This window comes from Helicoverpa armigera, chromosome 21 (genome assembly GCF_030705265.1).
Source record: "Helicoverpa armigera isolate CAAS_96S chromosome 21, ASM3070526v1, whole genome shotgun sequence".
Taxonomy (NCBI): domain Eukaryota; kingdom Metazoa; phylum Arthropoda; class Insecta; order Lepidoptera; family Noctuidae; genus Helicoverpa; species Helicoverpa armigera.
The window spans coordinates 7,658,853-7,678,278 of NC_087140.1; the positions used below are offsets into that span (position 1 = coordinate 7,658,853).

General features: G+C 40.3%; 1 protein-coding gene across 1 annotated transcript in view; it reads left to right on the plus strand.

Annotated features, from left to right (window-relative positions):
- Window positions 1-19,426, plus strand: part of LOC110373571 (glycerol-3-phosphate acyltransferase 1, mitochondrial) — a 44,925-nt gene that overhangs the window by 19,435 nt on the left and 6,064 nt on the right. Inside the window, exons 5-16 of the mRNA XM_064040083.1 lie at window positions 9,384-9,548; window positions 10,037-10,215; window positions 10,506-10,742; window positions 11,128-11,220; window positions 11,442-11,536; window positions 12,282-12,517; window positions 12,819-13,017; window positions 14,243-14,427; window positions 16,380-16,527; window positions 17,343-17,539; window positions 18,017-18,156; window positions 18,586-18,731. Of these exons, the coding sequence (XP_063896153.1) occupies window positions 9,384-9,548; window positions 10,037-10,215; window positions 10,506-10,742; window positions 11,128-11,220; window positions 11,442-11,536; window positions 12,282-12,517; window positions 12,819-13,017; window positions 14,243-14,427; window positions 16,380-16,527; window positions 17,343-17,539; window positions 18,017-18,156; window positions 18,586-18,731 (2,020 nt within the window). The remainder of the gene's footprint in view (window positions 1-9,383; window positions 9,549-10,036; window positions 10,216-10,505; window positions 10,743-11,127; window positions 11,221-11,441; window positions 11,537-12,281; window positions 12,518-12,818; window positions 13,018-14,242; window positions 14,428-16,379; window positions 16,528-17,342; window positions 17,540-18,016; window positions 18,157-18,585; window positions 18,732-19,426) is intronic.

Below are 19,426 nucleotides of genomic sequence, written 5' to 3' on the forward strand. Positions count from 1 at the left end.
AAAATAAAAACAAAATCCGTACCCAATATTTATAACATGTCCTTAACTTAGTTAAAAAAAAACAATCTTGTTTCAATGTCCTACATGACATTCACATCACCTTAAAAACAACAAAAGTCCAGTTTTCGTTTAAAAAAAGTCGTTCAGGTCAATATTTTCTCGTAGCTGGAATCAATTGGAGTAAAATGTCTTATTTATATGCCCATTTTTAAAACGTCTTAAGCCGACTGAACTTAAAATAAGAAACATTATTAATTAAGATACATGAAGGTTTACACAATTTAATTCTACTGATAGACATCTTTTTAAGGTTCCGAGAAAATCGGTTTGAAAATAATTAAAAAGACTTGTAGAAGTTTGGGATTTGAGATTTTGTATTTTTTTACAGCATTGATAGCACATATAAGAGACAGAACTTTTTGTTCGTATATCGCCTTCTAATTGTAATAACATTGATTGTCGTATAGTATTGCCGTTCCCAAAATTCTCTTGATTTGCTTGCTAAAGATAGAATTGTGACATAAATCCATACAAGTAACGTCAAATTCCTATCCTTAGTAGACAATTGAATAGATAGTTAGATTACTGGGATAATGATATTTCATATTAAGATATGATGCTAATGAGCTTCCATATTTATAAACGCAGTAGCATAAAACAAAAGATAATTGAAGACCATATGTACAACCAATTAGGAGGAAAATACGCAATTAACGTTTAAGTTAATCGTTTATTATAATTCGCTCGATGATTTAGAACTTAGCAGGATTTCGAGGTCCTTATTCACAGAAGACCGCATAGCTTAGGAATGTAATACAAATAAGAAAATCAGAAGTACAATAGTATACTACGACTGGGAAGATAAGCAAATCTATTTCAAACTTTTTTTTGTCAAGTCACGCGCGTCCCTGGGTAACTACATCCAACACCAGAATAAAATATAGCTTATAATAATGCAGCTTCCCAAACTGTGAAAGAATAAGGGCTCTACAAAAAACATTTCAATTTTGTAACCAAAGGATACGAAAGCGACGCAGGAAACTAGAACATATACCTAGCTGGTAGATTACAGCATTTCGTAAGTTTATAATAGGTTTCTATGTATGCTTATATTATTTAAACTTAATACTGATCAAAGTGGTCTTTCGATCCTGTCTATCTTCATACTGTTTGTAATTTACAATGTAATACCGACCTTACGGTACTCCCCGCGGCCGTGCGTGGTGTGAATACTAGAGAGGCGACCTGCTTCGTCTTCACTTGTAAAGATAAGGCGTCAAGGTACACCTCTACTGTGTTCACTTTCTAGTACCTGCGTATGTACAAGTACTAGAGGAATTTTTTCATCAGCTCATCTTTGTGCCACTGAAGGCCATATCTTTACCGTGCTGAAGGGCTCAGGTCTCTTCCTATACAGAGAAATAATTAAACGATTGCTCAAGGTGGTTTGGCGATATCAGACTTAAAAGTCTATGCTTCTTCGAGAGGTTTCCAAACTACTCTAAGAAAGAATTTAGAGAAAAGGAATCTGAAAGTAAATAATCCTGATAATGATTCCAAGATCTGGTACAAAATTACGCAGACAGCGTATATATCTTAGCAATTCTTACCAGATCTTTTGGTACTAAAAAATTCTGAAATTGCGCAACTATGATCTAAAATTTCGTGATTAAAAATATTCTGGATAAGCATTTACTGAATTAATATTCAGTTAGTATTCTTCTAATATCAATTTAATGGCAGTAGAATGACTTGAATGTTTAATTTTGATAATAAAGTTAATTTAATTTTACCTGTTGCATATGTAATTAGGAACGAAGATTCATACTAGGTACATAAATGGTATAAATTATTATTTACATGAATGTAGCTCTTGCAACCGCAAATAATGTAATATTGAGTTCAAGAGCACCTACATTGTTATATCATCTTATTTTAGAACGTACATAGCGTGCATTTGTTTCAAAACTTAACACCATTATGTATCATTAAATAAAGTTATTGTGAAAGATTATACGCGCTATTGTATATTATATTACGTCGCTTTGGAATATTACGTCGCGTCATTTTAGCGTAAATGGGTTCTGCAGGCCTCATTACTTATTGGCATTTTCCATGTGAAAATTGACAGAATTACTGAGGAATGAGCATGTGTATGAACTCGTTTGATGGCGAAAAATGACCAGGGAGAGAGTGAAAGAAAAATATAGCGTGTTGGAACATAATGTCAGACTAAAACATATGAAAAAACGAGAGATCAAGTTCGTGCATTACTTATGCAAAATAACATTAACTGCCTTTCCACATCAACAACTTCCTATAAAATGCACAAACCCCTACGTTTGTTTATGTATTTTTATTAGCAAGATCTATGGAGCATCTATGATTAATTCAATAACGGTTGCGTACGCGCAGACCCGCCCACTTTGTGATTTCGTACATTGACCTCGTTCAAGTACATGCTTTATGGGGTTATTTGCACATTTTATTTGTTTGCGAGCATCAACACTATTAGACTTGCTGTTTTTAGTCTTGGGAATGTTCAGAACGGGAATTTGAGAGTGGCCTACTCAAATAACCAAGAAATAGTCTCGTGTATGCCACTAAAAATATTGCCTGTAATTTCAGTGTACGAGCTTTATAGACATCATATTTTAGAAATATATTGCGTCTATCAAAGTTACTGAAAATAGGGAACATTATTGTATTAAGGTTCACAAGCATATCTGTAGTAAAAACTTAGTAAACATATAAAAATAGAACGGATAACGATTCGACGCCCTTGACACTCACTATATCAGAATGATTGAACGGATCACGTAACGAGGCATGTGTCAAAATCATTCGACTAGTTTACAAGCTGCGAGGGGCCTTTCGGAAGTACACACACACACACACAACTAATAATTCCTCTAGTACGGTCTTTGGACTTAGAATTAACTGCCGAAAATGCGTAGGCAAAGACAAATGAGCACTTTAGGAGCTGTAATTACTATAAGGCAAATGTACGTATACACTGCCATTGCCAATAAAAAACAATTACACCCACAAAATTATCTTCAATCATTATACCGCATTTTATAATATCTCTACATTTCTGTACTCAAATAAGGACATTTTCGGCTACTCTTGCTGTCCTCAAACGAGAACCCATGACCCGAAGATGCGACTGTGTCGTAACCACGCATCATCCATGTCACAAGGTTAACGTGAATGTCGTCAGTATTCGTGTAAGACTTGGAACAATCAAGTAAGTGTCTCGATTGAGGACAATTACTGTGAACTTGAGCTTTGTTGTGTGAGAAAGAATTTGATAATGACGACAAACTGGTACCTTACGGTATTAATGATGGCGAAGTAGGTGGTTCTGGAGAAGAAGTAAATTATCTGATAAAAGACTGCAGAATGTAAACTAAGCTAATGGTTTGCCGTACTATAAGAAACTTTTCTTTGATGAGAATGATTCCTCCCGCTACGGGTACGGGAGTGTCACTCTTACTGATTAAAACCCACCATGTTCCTTCTTAAGCTCTTTATATACCAGGGCCGCGGTAACTCTCTCGAACAATCCCGCAACCCTTGCAGGCTTTGGCCCTGGGCCCAATTGGGGTACTATAGGAAGTAACCATAAAAATAATATAATTTAACGTCCTATCTGAATTCAGTATAAATTGTAAAATTATACAACATCAATGAACATTTCGGAGGTGAATAGAAACCTTTAACTATTTAACCTTCAAATACAGATAATTGCAAGTATACGATATTGAAACTATTTGGCGAACAAAACAAACAAAGTTTTTACGTGCGAATCTTTAAGGATGTAAGGTACGTTTCCGTGTAAAACAAAGATACTAGTCAAATAAGAGTTTCCTTAAACAAAGCGCTTTGTTCCTTACACCTTTGTCTTTTGACAAGTACATATGTACTTACAATATCTTCAAAAAGAATTATCTAAAGTTAATACTTTGTTGTTTTGGTCCTTCGATCCGAAAAGGCAAAAGGATTTCCTAAGTATGACCGTGAATTTTAAAACAGGTTAAGGTGTAATAAAAATCTGTAGATAATGATATCGTTTTAAAATAATAACAATATGGCGACCCTTAAGTTCATTGCACTTTGATATGGGACGGCTTAGGTAAAATACCTGGCAAGCGGTGTAAACTTTAATTCGGTACTAATCTTACACGATGTATGTAAGCGATAGGTACAATGTTTTTTCCTTAAGCGAAAAGATTTTTTTTATTTTGTTTACCTTAGTATGCATGTCGTACATGAAAACTGGGAAGGCAATAAACAAATCTATAAGTAAATCTACAAATTATAAAGCTGAAGAGTTAGTTTTTTCCTGTACCTACTTGTAACTTTTATTTCAGTGTTAGATAACTCTTTTGTCGAGGAAGACCATAAGTTTATCCTGGTGCGCGAAGTAGTTCCCAAGAGACACGGGTATTGGATTATGTAAAACAAGTGCAAATTATTGTAACTGTGGAATATATCAACGTGCATTTATCCAAGGTTGAATTTACGGGTCCAAAGTTTGCGACCATTTTATCAAGCTCCCGATAAAGAGTTATGTAAAGGATATACTAATTAACTGCAAATAAAATTAATTAAGAGATCATAGTCCGACGATAATAAAGTATTTTATACAATTGTTTATAAATATCTGCTCTTCTTGTGCTACTTCTAAATGTTCATCAAAATATACAAGGCTGCTATAAGATTGCACATATCATATACGTTGTGTATATCAAATGGCAAGTGTACGTTATGTAAAAGTTGCAAAAAGTACGTACATAAGTGTATCAATTGCATAATGCACCAGTTGTTTAATTTATAGCAGCATACTGTATGTAATACGCAGGTTTTATTTTGATTCTGAACGAACACAAATGTAGGCACTTCTTCCATTAAACAAACCTATAAATTAATAAATATTTATTAACAATCTATTGCTGTATGTTTATGATCTAAACGTTTATCAGATAATATTAATTAAGCCTTTTTGCTATCACAGTGCAGAAGTCATGAACTCAAGTTATTTTCCCTCCAAAGAGGGCCAATCAACGTCAATCTGTCACGTTTACTAATGACGTCATAAAAATAATCAGCTCAAACAAGGTGAAAACTTATCTAAAGCCAAGCATTAAAAAGGGATTATATCGATTACGATTATAAACATCTCGGATTAAAGGATTCGGTGAGGTATTCGGTAAATCGATTAACGCCTACGTGAACATACCGATGCGATTGCAATGCGATAGAATGTGGTTTGTCTGCGAACTAAAGAAAAACAATGCTCTTACATTATGTAATCTGTGAGTTGGTGTTTTATTGGGGTTGTGTTTGTAGGAAAAGTTGTGAAATGGACACAAGAATTGCCTGTATTGCCACATAATTGTATCCTATAAAAGTAATCTTATCTCGGGGACATCTAAAATTGTGTTCATACATATTTATCGGTTATTTCATACATTTTGAATTTGGAGATTTCGAAACAAAAAATATATGTACGTAGTACATGTAAAAAAATGATAGTCTAGCATTTTCGCCATCTTCATAAATGTCTGTCGTCATCGTGACAATTTAATCTTAATCTGTACTAGTAAAAAATCCGCTAAAACTCCTAATTTTTGCATTCAGATAATAAGCCTTCATCTACCAGACATATTTAACTTAATAACCTCAATTTTATAACATGCAATTTATTTATAAATAAAATAGCTGATATGACGGTTTCTCACGTTTCTTATCCAGTTGGAAGTGGAAATATACGGCTTTCTAATAATAAATCGGTATCAGGTGTAAGTTCAATAGATATCTTGACAAGTCATACAAACTGACCAAGGTTGGGTCACGGGCGTTGCTAGTCAATATGCGAAACACACCCAAGGCTTGGAAAATTCGAATTCGAAGTTAGAATTTTTTTTCCTTATTGTTCTTCCTCTATCTATTTTTTTCGAGGTCTAGTTTAATGAGTTTGAATTTCAATGGTCACTGAGGATTGTGTGTACGGAATACAAGGAAAGAGGTGTTGATACGGAAATTTAAGTTTAGGTACAGGCTTTAAACTTTTAATTGAAAGCCTCAAAAATTATGCCGAAAAATAGCACCGGCCCCAAATTAATTGGGAACTGGGTAAGGGGACGGCCGTGTCTAAGGTACCCTGAAGAGCCTACTTTTCGTGATAAGACTGATCATACATGATTCATTTTGTAGTTACATAATACCTAGTCTATTTATTGTGCTCTAATTATAATACAAGAGCATTAATTCAACCAGCTATTAAGGCACAACGTTAATGAACAAACAAGTGTTTCATGTTACCTACCGATACAATACAAACTCACTTTCTATTGGTCTCTCAGGTATCACATTTTTTGTTATATTCGTGCAAGGTGACATCATTTTCTTTGCGATATAAAAGCAAACAGTCTGAAATGACACGTGTTTCAAAACGTGGAGTTATATGATTCCAATACTCAAGTTATTAAAAGTCTTAATCTTGCAGTGTATTGTTGCTCGCAGCTTCCCTTTGAATAATTCATCAAAGACAGCTGACTCATACATAAGCTAAATACATCATCTGATAACCTTTAATATTCTCCACAAACAGATGACCGAATACCTTATATAAAAGAAGCAGATAACAAAAGTAAGTTACAAGTAGCGTCTATGTTGACAATGTTCATTCATTCATCGTTGATCGACTGGCTCTTTAAAATGGCCGCTTTATATTCCAAATTTAAACACAAAGCCGGCGGACGCGGGTGGCGTGACACCGCGGCGGCCAACCGGCGCGCGGCGCCCGCGCTCCTCGTACGTCGACCTCTCCCCTGCGATACGATTAAACAATCGATGCATTATCGATCCAAGAAGACGCCTTGTACAATTATTCGAAATTCCACGCCTTTGAACACCTTATCTATTAATCCTCGCGATGACAATGGTATGTCTCAGAGCTTAGTGTGCAAGCACTTGATGAATGCATCTCTCAATTCTAACCCAACATTCCAAATTGAAATGTCAACATTCTGGCTTATTGGGGACAAGGACCAATTTATTCCTTATTTTTGTAATTACCATTGATCAAAGGCGCCTGTTTCACTCGTCATTAAACCCTAATCAGAAGACAAGACATTCTTATTATAATACGTATTAATTGTTGTTTCTCAAACAGCCCTGCTACATGCGTTATCTCTCTCACGGCACACGTGCCCATTTAACTTGTCTTCTACTCAGTTTATTTATACAACCGATAAACAATTTTGTTGCTCGCCCACCTGACATTCGAAATATAAAAATTTTCCCTATTACTTGTCTCTCAGAGACCACGCTTTTGTCCTCAGCAATGTTTGCTTTGAGACATTGTGGGCCTTACTACAAAAACTTTAAACCCTGTTTTACACTTAATAAAATTTTGGCTGCAAAATGAACCATATGTCAACGTCATAATTTGACATTTTTTTAGACAAGGCATAAACTGACGTTTAAAAGTTTTTGTGGTAAGACGGTGTGTGTCTTTTCACACGTCTCGGCGTTCTGTCCGTGACATTGAACGCTTTATGATGTAATCAAAATGAGTGTTCACTCAATAGTTTTGGTTTTAATTGTTTAGGTAATCTGGTTAAGAATATCACACGTTTTTGTCATATTTGTTTAAAAAACGTACCTGTGAAGATGGATTTCTATTCTCGTAGCATAGCTTGTTTGATGGTGGTTTCCAAACGTGTTGATACGATAATTTGCAATTTGCTCCCCATGCAGCCAAGGCCAGGTCGATGACCTATGGCGTATGGCTGTAATGACACGTTTCTCTCCGTTATTTTTAGCCCTCGTGGCTTAATAACTTACTTACAGATGTATGTCTTTTCATGCCAAAATTCTACGTGTTTCTTGCAACAAAATATTACTTAAAAACGTAATCATGTCTTATATTTAACATAGTAATGGATGGAATGATTTTTCTTATATCAAACTTGACTGTTGACTTCGAAAAACCAGTAAAATTATGTAAATGTTTAGCTGTGACCTTATACGTACTTAGCAACGATACACAGTATATTTGTTCAACTGCTCAGAGTATACTTTTAAAGTCATAAGCACATTAAATATGTTCTTCATTACTTCTTATTATTGCAGCATTTGGACACACAAAAAACTGGTGCTTTAATAATTTGCAATTGCTCTTCAGAATTATTACTATTTGCTGCTGTAACTGAGCTGTAAGAATAGGGAACGAAATTTCACAGTATAATACAATAGAAACGTGTTTTCTCGTAAATCAGACACTTTATACGCACATTTGGCATCAAAACTGCAACGCTTATTGCCAACGTTCAATTGTAGCACGTCTACCAACTTAGGTAATTATTAGGTAAGTGCTCAGTCGAACACAAGAACAGAAAAATGCAGCTAGGTAAACAAAACAGAAAAAAACTGCCTGTCTGTTTTTGTCGATGTGAAAAAAAAAAACATCTACTAACATAATATCTTATTTGAAGCTATAAATACACAGCAACTTTTTTTTTATATAAGCTTATTTTTATAGAACTCTATGAAAAATTAAGGTCTTATGATTTATTGAGGCTCTAAGAAAAAATATGGAAATGGAAAATATGGGCCATTTAAACCTTTACCGTCTTACCGCAAAAACTTTTAAACGTCAGTTTATGCCTTGTCTAAAAAAATGACAAATTATGACGTTGACATATGGTTCATTTTGCAGCCAAAATTTTATTAGACAAGTGTAAAACAGGGTTTAAAGTTTTTGTAGTAAGGCCCTTATAATTTAAACAATTTACAATGTATCTGTAGATGAATGAGTGAGCTATTAAATAACAAACACCTATCTAAATGCTTAAATGCTGTGCATACATTTCCCTTAATTCTATTTCTCATATTATGACTACAATCCGAGTTATTTTGGCGCTCGCACTACTAGTGCCAAGTTTATTAAATCTTATTCTTAATATGAATGTTACCACATTATTTATGATGCCAGTTTGAATAATTTAAATGCTATTCTAGAGGCCTGGATACATAAATCTATGTAATCTTCTAACACTGACAAAATTATCTCTGTCTGGGCGCGATACACTCAAAAACTACTTTCAGGATTTGCATGTGACTTAATCGTGTTGATAGGAGGGTATTCATGAGAATAGTTACGGTGTTATGTCAAACAAGTTAGAGAGACTGACATGTGTTTTTAGGAATAAATCGCTATCACTATTTTCACTAATCACTTATAGGTACACTTAAGCTACACTTGCAAGACTGGCTGCAAAAAGCCTGGTTGAGAATTGTGTTACTTATTTAAAAAAATATATATACTTTTTAAACAATGAAAACTTATGAACACATTTCTTTGTCCCCAGGACTCATGGCAGGACCCCAAAGTGAAAGACACGGGAGCTGTGATCAACATTCTAGACATTGGTAGACAAAACTTCGCGAATGGTGGCGTGGTCTCCCGCTACTTGTGTGACTTAGCCCAATGCTGTAACCTCTTCAACTACGACTACAAAGATGTTGTTCCTAATGTAAGTAACTTAAAAGATACAAAAATCTTTCGTATTGTTAAGAGTCAAGACCGTTATTTCGCCCAGGAAGGTCATTTAGGACAGGATTGCCAGGTAAATGCCTGGCATATAAGTAACTATAAGAAGCTACAAGTTATATAAAAGTCTTTACTACTGTTAAGAGCCAAATCAAGACCCTCATTTCGCAGGATGCCCATTTCTCTAATCGTTTCCAGTAACTAGTGAACCTTTGTTTTCGATTTCAAAGTTTTGCTCAGGTTATTGGAGAAAGTTTTAAAGCTATCTTTAGTTTATTGGAGAAATTAGCTATTAACGGTAAGAGATTCTTTCCGTTTTTCTAAGTCAATTACAGGAAGAAGCCTGTGCCAGAACATCTACCATACGAAAGCAATTCTCAAGAAATATACCCAATGGAATCAAGCACCTCCTGTTTTCTAGGTAGGCGGTTATATAGCAATATAAATAAAAATAATTGCCTTCATTTTCAGGTATTAAAAGACGACAGCGTAGAGAGCGCGATAGAGGAAGCGACGCAGGAGGAGCTCAGTAAAGCCAAGGAGGCCGGTCAGTCCGGCGCTCAGTACGCCACAGTGAGGAAACGAGTCGAGGCAAAGGCTTTGAAGGTCGTCCAGGATATCAGCTCGGCTATGTCTAATAATGTTCTCAAGTGAGTATTTTAACAACTATCCTATTTAAAAATGAAAGTTGACCCCTCCCGTTGTTGCTGCAGTGAGAGGGAGTGTCAAACTTTATTAAAACCCACCTTTTTTGGTTCTGGAGCCCTTTATGCACCAGGGCCCCGGTAACTCTCTAATAATTCTGCAGCACCGGCAGTTTCCCTTAACTCAAAAGCATGCAAACTTCATCGGTTCGCTTTTCAATGACTTCAAGCAGCAGAAATACTTCAACGCAAAATCACCAATTCTGCAATGTTAAACCAACCACCCACTTTTCCAGATTCGTAGCATGGGTATGTCACAAAGCCGTCCGCCGGGTCGCGGGCGGCGGCTGCGGCACCCGAGTGGCGGGCGTCGAGCGTCTCCGCCGAGCCAACGCAGCTGGTCTCCCTCTAGTCTTCGTACCCCTACACAGATCTCACTTCGACTATATCCTGATGACCTTCACACTGTATCTGACGGGATTGAGGCCGCCTCTAGTGGCAGCTGGTGATAATATGAGGATACCTTTCTTTGGGTAAGTTCTTTTACCTCTAGTCTAAGTCTAAGCAGATCTCACTTCGACTATATTCTGATGACCTTCACACTATATCTGACGGGATTGAGGCCGCCTCTAGTGGCTGCCGGCGACAATATGAGGATACCTTTCTTCGTGCGAGTTTTCAGAGTAATAAGTTTTCTTGGTAGATTTTTACGTAGCTTAACTAACGACTTTTGAGTGAAAGAAGCGACCAGGTGACTTGGCACACATAACGCTCGACCTACGTTCGACAATCTTTGAAAATTGTACGGTTTTCCTGTATAAAAAATGGAAGACAATTAGCAAAAAATCACAAACGACCTTCCATCTACTATTCAATGTTGGATGAAGAGGTTTAATGGTATTATATGCATTGTTACAGTTGGTTCCTCCGAGGTTGTGGCGCTTTCTACATCAGGCGAAGAGTTGAAGGTTCAGAGTACCATGGTGACCCCACATACAAGTCTGCACTTAGGTAAGCATTCGTTAAACGTAGTACCTAACGCGTAAACTCATATTCGAAATGCATTCCTTTTTTATTGGTATCTTGTTCTTATCTATTAAACTACAGGTTTGATGACCTGGTATACCCTTGTATCGATTTTTTTCAAAAATTATTTAAATTTGGGCCACGTACCAAAAGTTACCCGAAAGTCTATAAGAAAATCGTAACATTACTATGATATTTTATTTCAGGGCGTATATCCTGAACAGTTTATCAGCTGGTAACAATCTGGAGTTCTTCATAGAAGGAGGACGTACCAGGACAGGAAAACCACAGACACCTAAAGGTACTATTTATTTTAAGTCTTTATACGTCACCTCTCAGGTAAAACACTATTTAGTAATGACTTGTATATATAAGCTGATGACCAATTTCACCACTTCTGGGAGTGGTTATCCTCAAAACAAAGTCTGACAGCCAACCTTACAGATTAAAAAGTCGCTCCATGCAATGCACTGATTTATAGACATTGACCGCCAAACGTGATGGCTTCTTAGAACTAACTTAATTATTTTTGGCATTCAAATAGATTGTAATCTGAATATAATTCCTATCCAGAAGTGGTGAAAAGGGGCCATTGTAATGATCAGATTTTGAAATTGAAAAATAAAATTGAAAAATTACAACTAATATATTTTAAATGTTCTTGCGTACTTGGATCAAGCAGATGTAACGGGTATGTTGGGTAACACGATTTTGGTATCAGCACTAACTCCATAAGTCTTCTTTCGAGAAACTTTCGAGTCTGCCTTCAACAATTAAAATAATATTTTTGAAACACCTCAGAATATCATTAGTGTATTCAAGCCCATTGATCAAACCTTCAGTTTTATTACAAAGACGTTTAACCAAAACACATTTTAAAATCGAATACACTGAAAATAACCGCTTTTTGTAATAAGACTGTTTAATATATTTGGTTTGGTCTTCATCATAAACAGCGTCATTTCATCTCGTACGCTAATCATATAGACTAGTCTACCTAACCAAACTATTTAAAAAATCGATTAAATCCATTTTAACTTCCACAGCGGGAATACTATCAGTGATCATGGACGCTTACCTAGACGGAACTATAGATGACGCCCTTCTAGTACCAGCTACGTTAAACTATGACAAGCTAGTCGACGGGAACTTTGTTCGCGAACAACTGGGCATGCCCAAGCAAATGGAGACCTTCTGGTCAGCTCTTAGAGGCATTTGGAGGACTTTGAACACTAATCATGGAAGCATAAGAGTGGATTTCAATCAGCCTATCTCTTTGAAGGTAAGTTTTTCTTATGTTGGGACTGGATTTTGGTATGTTTAAGGGCCGTATGGATGTCTAAAATGTCACAATTATTTTTGCTCCCCCAAACAATTTCTTATGAAGAAATATGTCACAGTTAAAAATAGTTCTTGTACAAAGTAAACAAGGATTTTTTATGAGTAAACAAAAAAAATACCGATTCTAGTTTAGCAATAGGTCAATGAGAACAAGCAGCTTTTCTGTGAAGTCCAGTATCACTACAAACAGACAACGATGATGAAGGATGACCAACATTTGTAACACTTACCCCCTATTCCAGGAACTGGTAACATCATTCCAAAAGTACCAACACTACAAGGCTCCCATCGAGAGTTCCCTGACTCCACCCAACAACAACCTGGCCGTTAACCTGGACAGACAGATCCTGTACAACCACAGCCACTCCAGCCTGTACGGCGCCGACGTCAGCACCGACCACAAGATGATGGTCGAGGCTATCGGCAGACATCTCGTGTACGGTGAGTGTTACCAGTATATATGAACCTGGACAGACAGATCCTGTACAACCACAGCCACTCCAGCCTGTACGGCGCCGACGTCAGCACCGACCACAAGATGATGGTCGAGGCTATCGGCAGACATCTCGTGTACGGTGAGTGTTACCAGTATATATGAACCTGGACAGACAGATCCTGTACAACCACAGCCACTCCAGCCTGTACGGCGCCGACGTCAGCACCGACCACAAGATGATGGTCGAGGCTATCGGCAGACATCTCGTGTACGGTGAGTGTTACCAGTATATATGAACCTGGACAGACAGATCCTGTACAACCACAGCCACTCCAGCCTGTACGGCGCCGACGTCAGCACCGACCACAAGATGATGGTCGAGGCTATCGGCAGACATCTCGTGTACGGTGAGTGTTACCAGTATATATGAACCTGGACAGACAGATCCTGTACAACCACAGCCACTCCAGCCTGTACGGCGCCGACGTCAGCACCGACCACAAGATGATGGTCGAGGCTATCGGCAGACATCTCGTGTACGGTGAGTGTTACCAGTATATATGAACCTGGACAGACAGATCCTGTACAACCACAGCCACTCCAAAGTACTTCGATAGATATGTATTGTGTCACCGTAAGATTACAAACATCGTTAGATTACAATCTATCTCGAGAGATTGTAAACTGTCGAATTATTGTGAACCGTAACATTTGATTGCAATTTGACGCATTATTTTTCGCTATATTATAATCTATCGATGAGAAATTGTCAAATTGTCAACTGTCCGAAAGCTCTCCCTGATTGGTCAGTGTTTTTGTAAGATCGACCAATCACGACCAGCCGTTCTGTTCCCATGGAGTTCCCGTAGAGTTAGGAATGAAATGAAAAAAAAAGAGGTGTCAGTTGAATAAAATAAATGCTCTTCAAAAATTCTTCAAGTATTTATTATTTAGTACGAGTATGTAATTAATATTCCTGACATATGGAGCGTAGTCGTCGCGTTAAAAATATTTAATGCACACTCGGGATCCAATTATGACTAACAAAGTAATAAGAGTAAGTGCCCTCGCCTGTCCGCCCCACCGCTCACATTCTAAGGCGCGGCTAACTAGTTCCGCGCGGACTATAATAACATATCATGGGGCTAACCGACCGTGTGTGAAGTGGTGTCCTGACATTATTTATTTATTTTATACTTCGCTAATTTATGATGTTATTTTGTTTTCCAGACGCCTCCCAAGCCACAGCGCTAATGTGCACGAACGTGTTAGCATACGTGCTACTGACGGAAGCGCGTCGCGGCGCCACGCTGGGCGCGCTGACGGCGCGGCTGGCGGCGCGCGGCGCGGCGCTGGCGGCCGACGGACGCGACCGAGGCTATACCGGCGAGCCCAGCCACGCTGTCAGACATGCGGTGAGTGATGTATCATACGTGCTACTGACGGAAGCGCGTCGCGGCGCCACGCTGGGCGCGCTGACGGCGCGGCTGGCGGCGCGCGGCGCGGCGCTGGCGGCCGACGGACGCGAGGCTATACCGGCGAGCCCAGCCACGCTGTCAGACATGCGGTGAGTGATGTATCATACGTGCTACTGACGGAAGCGCGTCGCGGCGCCACGCTGGGCGCGCTGACGGCGCGGCTGGCGGCGCGGCGCGGCGCTGGCGGCCGACGGACGCGACCGAGGCTATACCGGCGAGCCCAGCCACGCTGTCAGACATGCGGTGAGTGATGTATCATACGTGCTACTGACGGAAGCGCGTCGCGGCGCCACGCTGGGCGCGCTGACGGCGCGGCTGGCGGCGCGCGGCGCGGCGCTGGCGGCCGACGGACGCGACCGAGGCTATACCGGCGAGCCCAGCCACGCTGTCAGACATGCGGTGAGTGATGTATCATACGTGCTACTGACGGAAGCGCGTCGCGGCGCCACGCTGGGCGCGCTGACGGCGCGGCTGGCGGCGCGCGGCGCTGGCGGCCGACGGACGCGACCGAGGCTATACCGGCGAGCCCAGCCACGCTGTCAGACATGCGGTGAGTGATGTATCATACGTGCTACTGACGGAAGCGCGTCGCGGCGCCACGCTGGGCGCGCTGACGGCGCGGCTGGCGGCGCGGCGCGCGCGGCGCTGGCGGCCGACGGACGCGACCGAGGCTATACCGGCGAGCCCAGCCACGCTGTCAGACATGCGGTGAGTGATGTATCATACGTGCTACTGACGGAAGCGCGTCGCGGCGCCACGCTGGGCGCGCTGACGGCGCGGCTGGCGGCGCGCGGCGCGGCGCTGGCGGCCGACGGACGCGACCGAGGCTATACCGGCGAGCCCAGCCACGCTGTCAGACATGCGGTGAGTGATGTATCATACGTGCTACTGACGGAAGCGCGTCGCGGCGCCACGCTGGGCGCGCTGACGGCGCGGCTGGCGGCGCGGCGCGGCGCTGGCGGCCGACGGACGCGACCGAGGCTATACCGGCGAGCCCAGCCACGCTGTCAGACATGCGGTGAGTGATGTATCATACGTGCTACTGACGGAAGCGCGTCGCGGCGCCACGCTGGGCGCGCTGACGGCGCGGCTGGCGGCGCGGCGCGGCGCTGGCGGCCGACGGACGCGACCGAGGCTATACCGGCGAGCCCAGCCACGCTGTCAGACATGCGGTGAGTGATGTATCATACGTGCTACTGACGGAAGCGCGTCGCGGCGTCGTAACAGTAACATGCCTTCCGAAACACGGAGGAACCCCCCCTTAACCAAAGTTGATTAAGGAGGTTGGTTAACCCCCCATTACACAAGATGGTTAGCCATGCCGGATTGCCGGGGGAAACCCCGGTGCTGCGACAAGTCGTCGCACAAAAATATCAGTTCTGCACCTGATCTTTCTCCAGTAGTGTCGGTTTGTCATCCCATCGGCTATGAAAGTGAAGGCATGTCTGAACGGGCACTTTATCTTCAAAACTACACAACCGATTTTCATGTGGTTTTTTTATCAGATTCAGTGTTTCAGATAGGCAGTTGAAATTTACACATAGCGACAGCTGTATTTACATCTCGCTCATACACTTGATCTTAAAAGACAAATCAGAAGGGGTAGACAAACATTAAAAACACATAATTTATAGACATACAACCATGCACGTTTTATTGCTTACAAACATTACTTTTATAAATGATTTAACGATATCAAAACGAAGTTATTCAAAATACAGCATGAGCGAGAGTTGAATACAGCTGTCGCGATTTCTAATCCCATTCTTTATCGGCACGGGTCATAATAAGACGCATATCATCAAATTAACATAAATTGGTATTTATCGAAATTCGGGGAGTAATTCCCTCAGAAAGTCAGTTAATAACCCAGTACTCTTGTTCCACAGCTGGACATGCTAGGGCGCGGACTGGTCCGCGTGTCGGGCAGCGGTCCGCGCGCGTCGGTCCGCGCGCAGGCGTCGGTGTCGGCGTCGCTGGAGCTGGCGTACTACGCCAACGCCGTCGTCGCGCACTACGCCGCGCCCGCCATTGTCGGTAAGTAAGCGTAGCTCGTCTAAGGGCAAACATTCATATATTTATTTAATTATATTTAATTATTTACATGGGAAACCTACAGCTAAAGAAAATAAACTAAGAACAGTTTTGTAAACGGACAGCCAATTACCGGTCTTCACGTATAGATACAGATGTATACAAACAAGTCTGTGAACAACATTATATAAGAACAGTACTGCCAACAAGGAAGGAAAAATAATAATAACAAAATCAAAATATTACAGTTTGGTTATTTATATCGTAATATAACTTATTTATCTCATCTCCCGAGCCTTTTCCCATCTGTGTTGGGGTCGGCTTCCAGATAACTTCTATCTGAGGAATATATACCACACCCTCCCGCATGACATTGTCACATTTGCAAAAAGCAAAAATGAGTTTAAGACATCATCCTCCGAGCCTTTTCTCAAGTGTGTTGAGGTCGGCTTCTAGTCTCACCGGATGCGACTGAGTACCAGTGCTTTATGAGGAGCGACTGCCTATCTAACCTCCTCAACCCAGTTACCCGGGCAACCCGATACCCCTTGGTTAGACTGGTGTCAGACTTCTTCTGACTACCCGTAACGAATGCCAAGGATGTTCAATGACAGCCGGGACCTACAGTTTAACGTGCCATCCGAAACACAGTCTAAGATTTACTTAAAAAGTACATACAAACTTAGAAAAAGTAGCATCAGTACTTGCCTGACCTGGAATCGAACCCACTCGTATATAAGAGGCAGATGCTTTACTCACTCACAATATTATTTGACTACTTCAACATAATAAATAACCAAACAATATTTCTTCCACAGCCACAGCCCTAGAAACTTTAGTCTGCTCATCATCATCCAATGTGGTTCGGCAATCAGATCTCCTGAACGCATCGCTACAACTATGCGAAGTATTGAGTCACGAGTTCATAGTCTGTGCTCCCTGTCAGCGCATACAGGATCGAATGCTGGACGCCATTGATGGGTTAGAAGCTCAACAACTGCTGGTCAAGGAGAAGGTGAGTCACCAAACTTTATGTAGTCACGTAAATAGCTGCGCCGAAACTGAAACTACTTTTGAATGCAAACTATAACAATATACCGAGTTACATTTGAATTCTAAGCACTTTTGGTCAAACAAAAACATCACGAAACTACTAAAAATATTAAAAAAAAAAATACTTAAAAAAATCGGTAGCAGTCCAGATTTTTTATTTATTTATCCATTGAATTCAGGCATCATGGCCCATGTGTGAAAGTTTGTGAGAATGTATGGATGTTTGTTTGTTATTCTTTCACGCAAAAACGGCTAAATCGATTTGGTTGAAATTCGGTATGTAGATAGGTGATATCCTAGATTAACACATAGGCTACTTTTTAATCGATACACCACGCGTATGTAGCTATATATGTTAAAAATCTTAAACATACTATAAATATATAACACATATTCTTAAAACTAAAACTAATTTACTTCATTGTAACAATATTTGCAGTCGCCCGTACTACTAGAAGAGGAACAGTGGTCGCGTCGCATGGCCGCGCGGCTGGAGGAGGACGACGTGGTGGAGCGGCCCGACCCCGCGCAGCGACTCACATACACCGTCTCGCAGCTGCCTGAAGCACTCGCTGAGAGGTAATACACCATAGAACAGAATATTCTTTACTTCTACTCGTCCAAGGTACAGCTACATCAAATTAAAGAGAAGGTGAATGTTGTGACGTATAAGGAAGTTCAGGAGTTGGCGCTAGATAGGCGTAAATGGAAGGAGCTGCACCGACAAGAGAACACCGATGACTGTGTTTCGGATGGCACGTTAAACTGTGTCTCGGCTGTCATTGAACATCCTTGGCAGTCGTTGCGGGTAGTCGGAAGCCAGTAAGTGTAACTCCAGTCTGACCACGAGGTGTAGAGTTGCCCAGGTAACTGGGTTGAGGAGGTCAGATAGGCAGTCGCCATTGGTACTCAGTTGAATCCTAATAGACTAGAAGCCGACCCCTAATTGGGAAAAATCTCGGGAGATATTTGTGTAAATTAGCTTATCATATTACTTTAATATTCCAGACGGAGACTGCTGCTGACTCTGCGGCCGCTACTGGAAGCGTACGCGGCGACATGCCGCAACTTAGAAGCCGGCACCATGAAGGACGTCGTCAAGAACACTCTCGACTCGCTCACTGACGACTTCACGCACAATAGGATGGTTTACGGTAAGTTTGTACATATCTATGTAAAGATATTTCATCCATATTATTTATTTCACCTCTTTAGTTTTTATTAAATATTGTAAAATTCAATAAAAAAGCTTTTAACCCCTCTGCTCGACAAGATTTTGACATATGACTTTACCGTTGATTCGGCGGGATATTTTGAATCGCGACATAGAAGTCAAAAATTTGTACTAACTTTCAACACATGAATTCTAAGTCCGTAATGCCTGATCAGAAGTATTTTAACTATAACTTTAGAGCTCACTTATCTGACAACAACGTGCAAAGGTCAAATGGGGTCAGTTAATTCAGAAAAAGATAATAATTACGGTGTTTTTAAGTCTATCGAAAAGTTAGGCATTTCAAATTTGGTGAAAACTTACCAATAAATAATCGCATCACTTTCTCAAACACAACACAAACGTCATATTTATAACATTTTCAATCCGTTGCAATACATTTCGTGCACCTATTTATTTTCAATAACTAAAAAATCAGCACATAAAATACACAATAAAAATGAACAATTTACAAGATCAAAGAGAAGTAGACTTTGGAATGGAGTATGTATTTTTTTTTTCAATCAGCGGTGTGCATTCGATACCTAAATCGGATATTTATTATAAATAATCGAATACCAATTTTATATATACATACCTATTTTTTAATAGCAACTTATTTCAATTTTATTTATT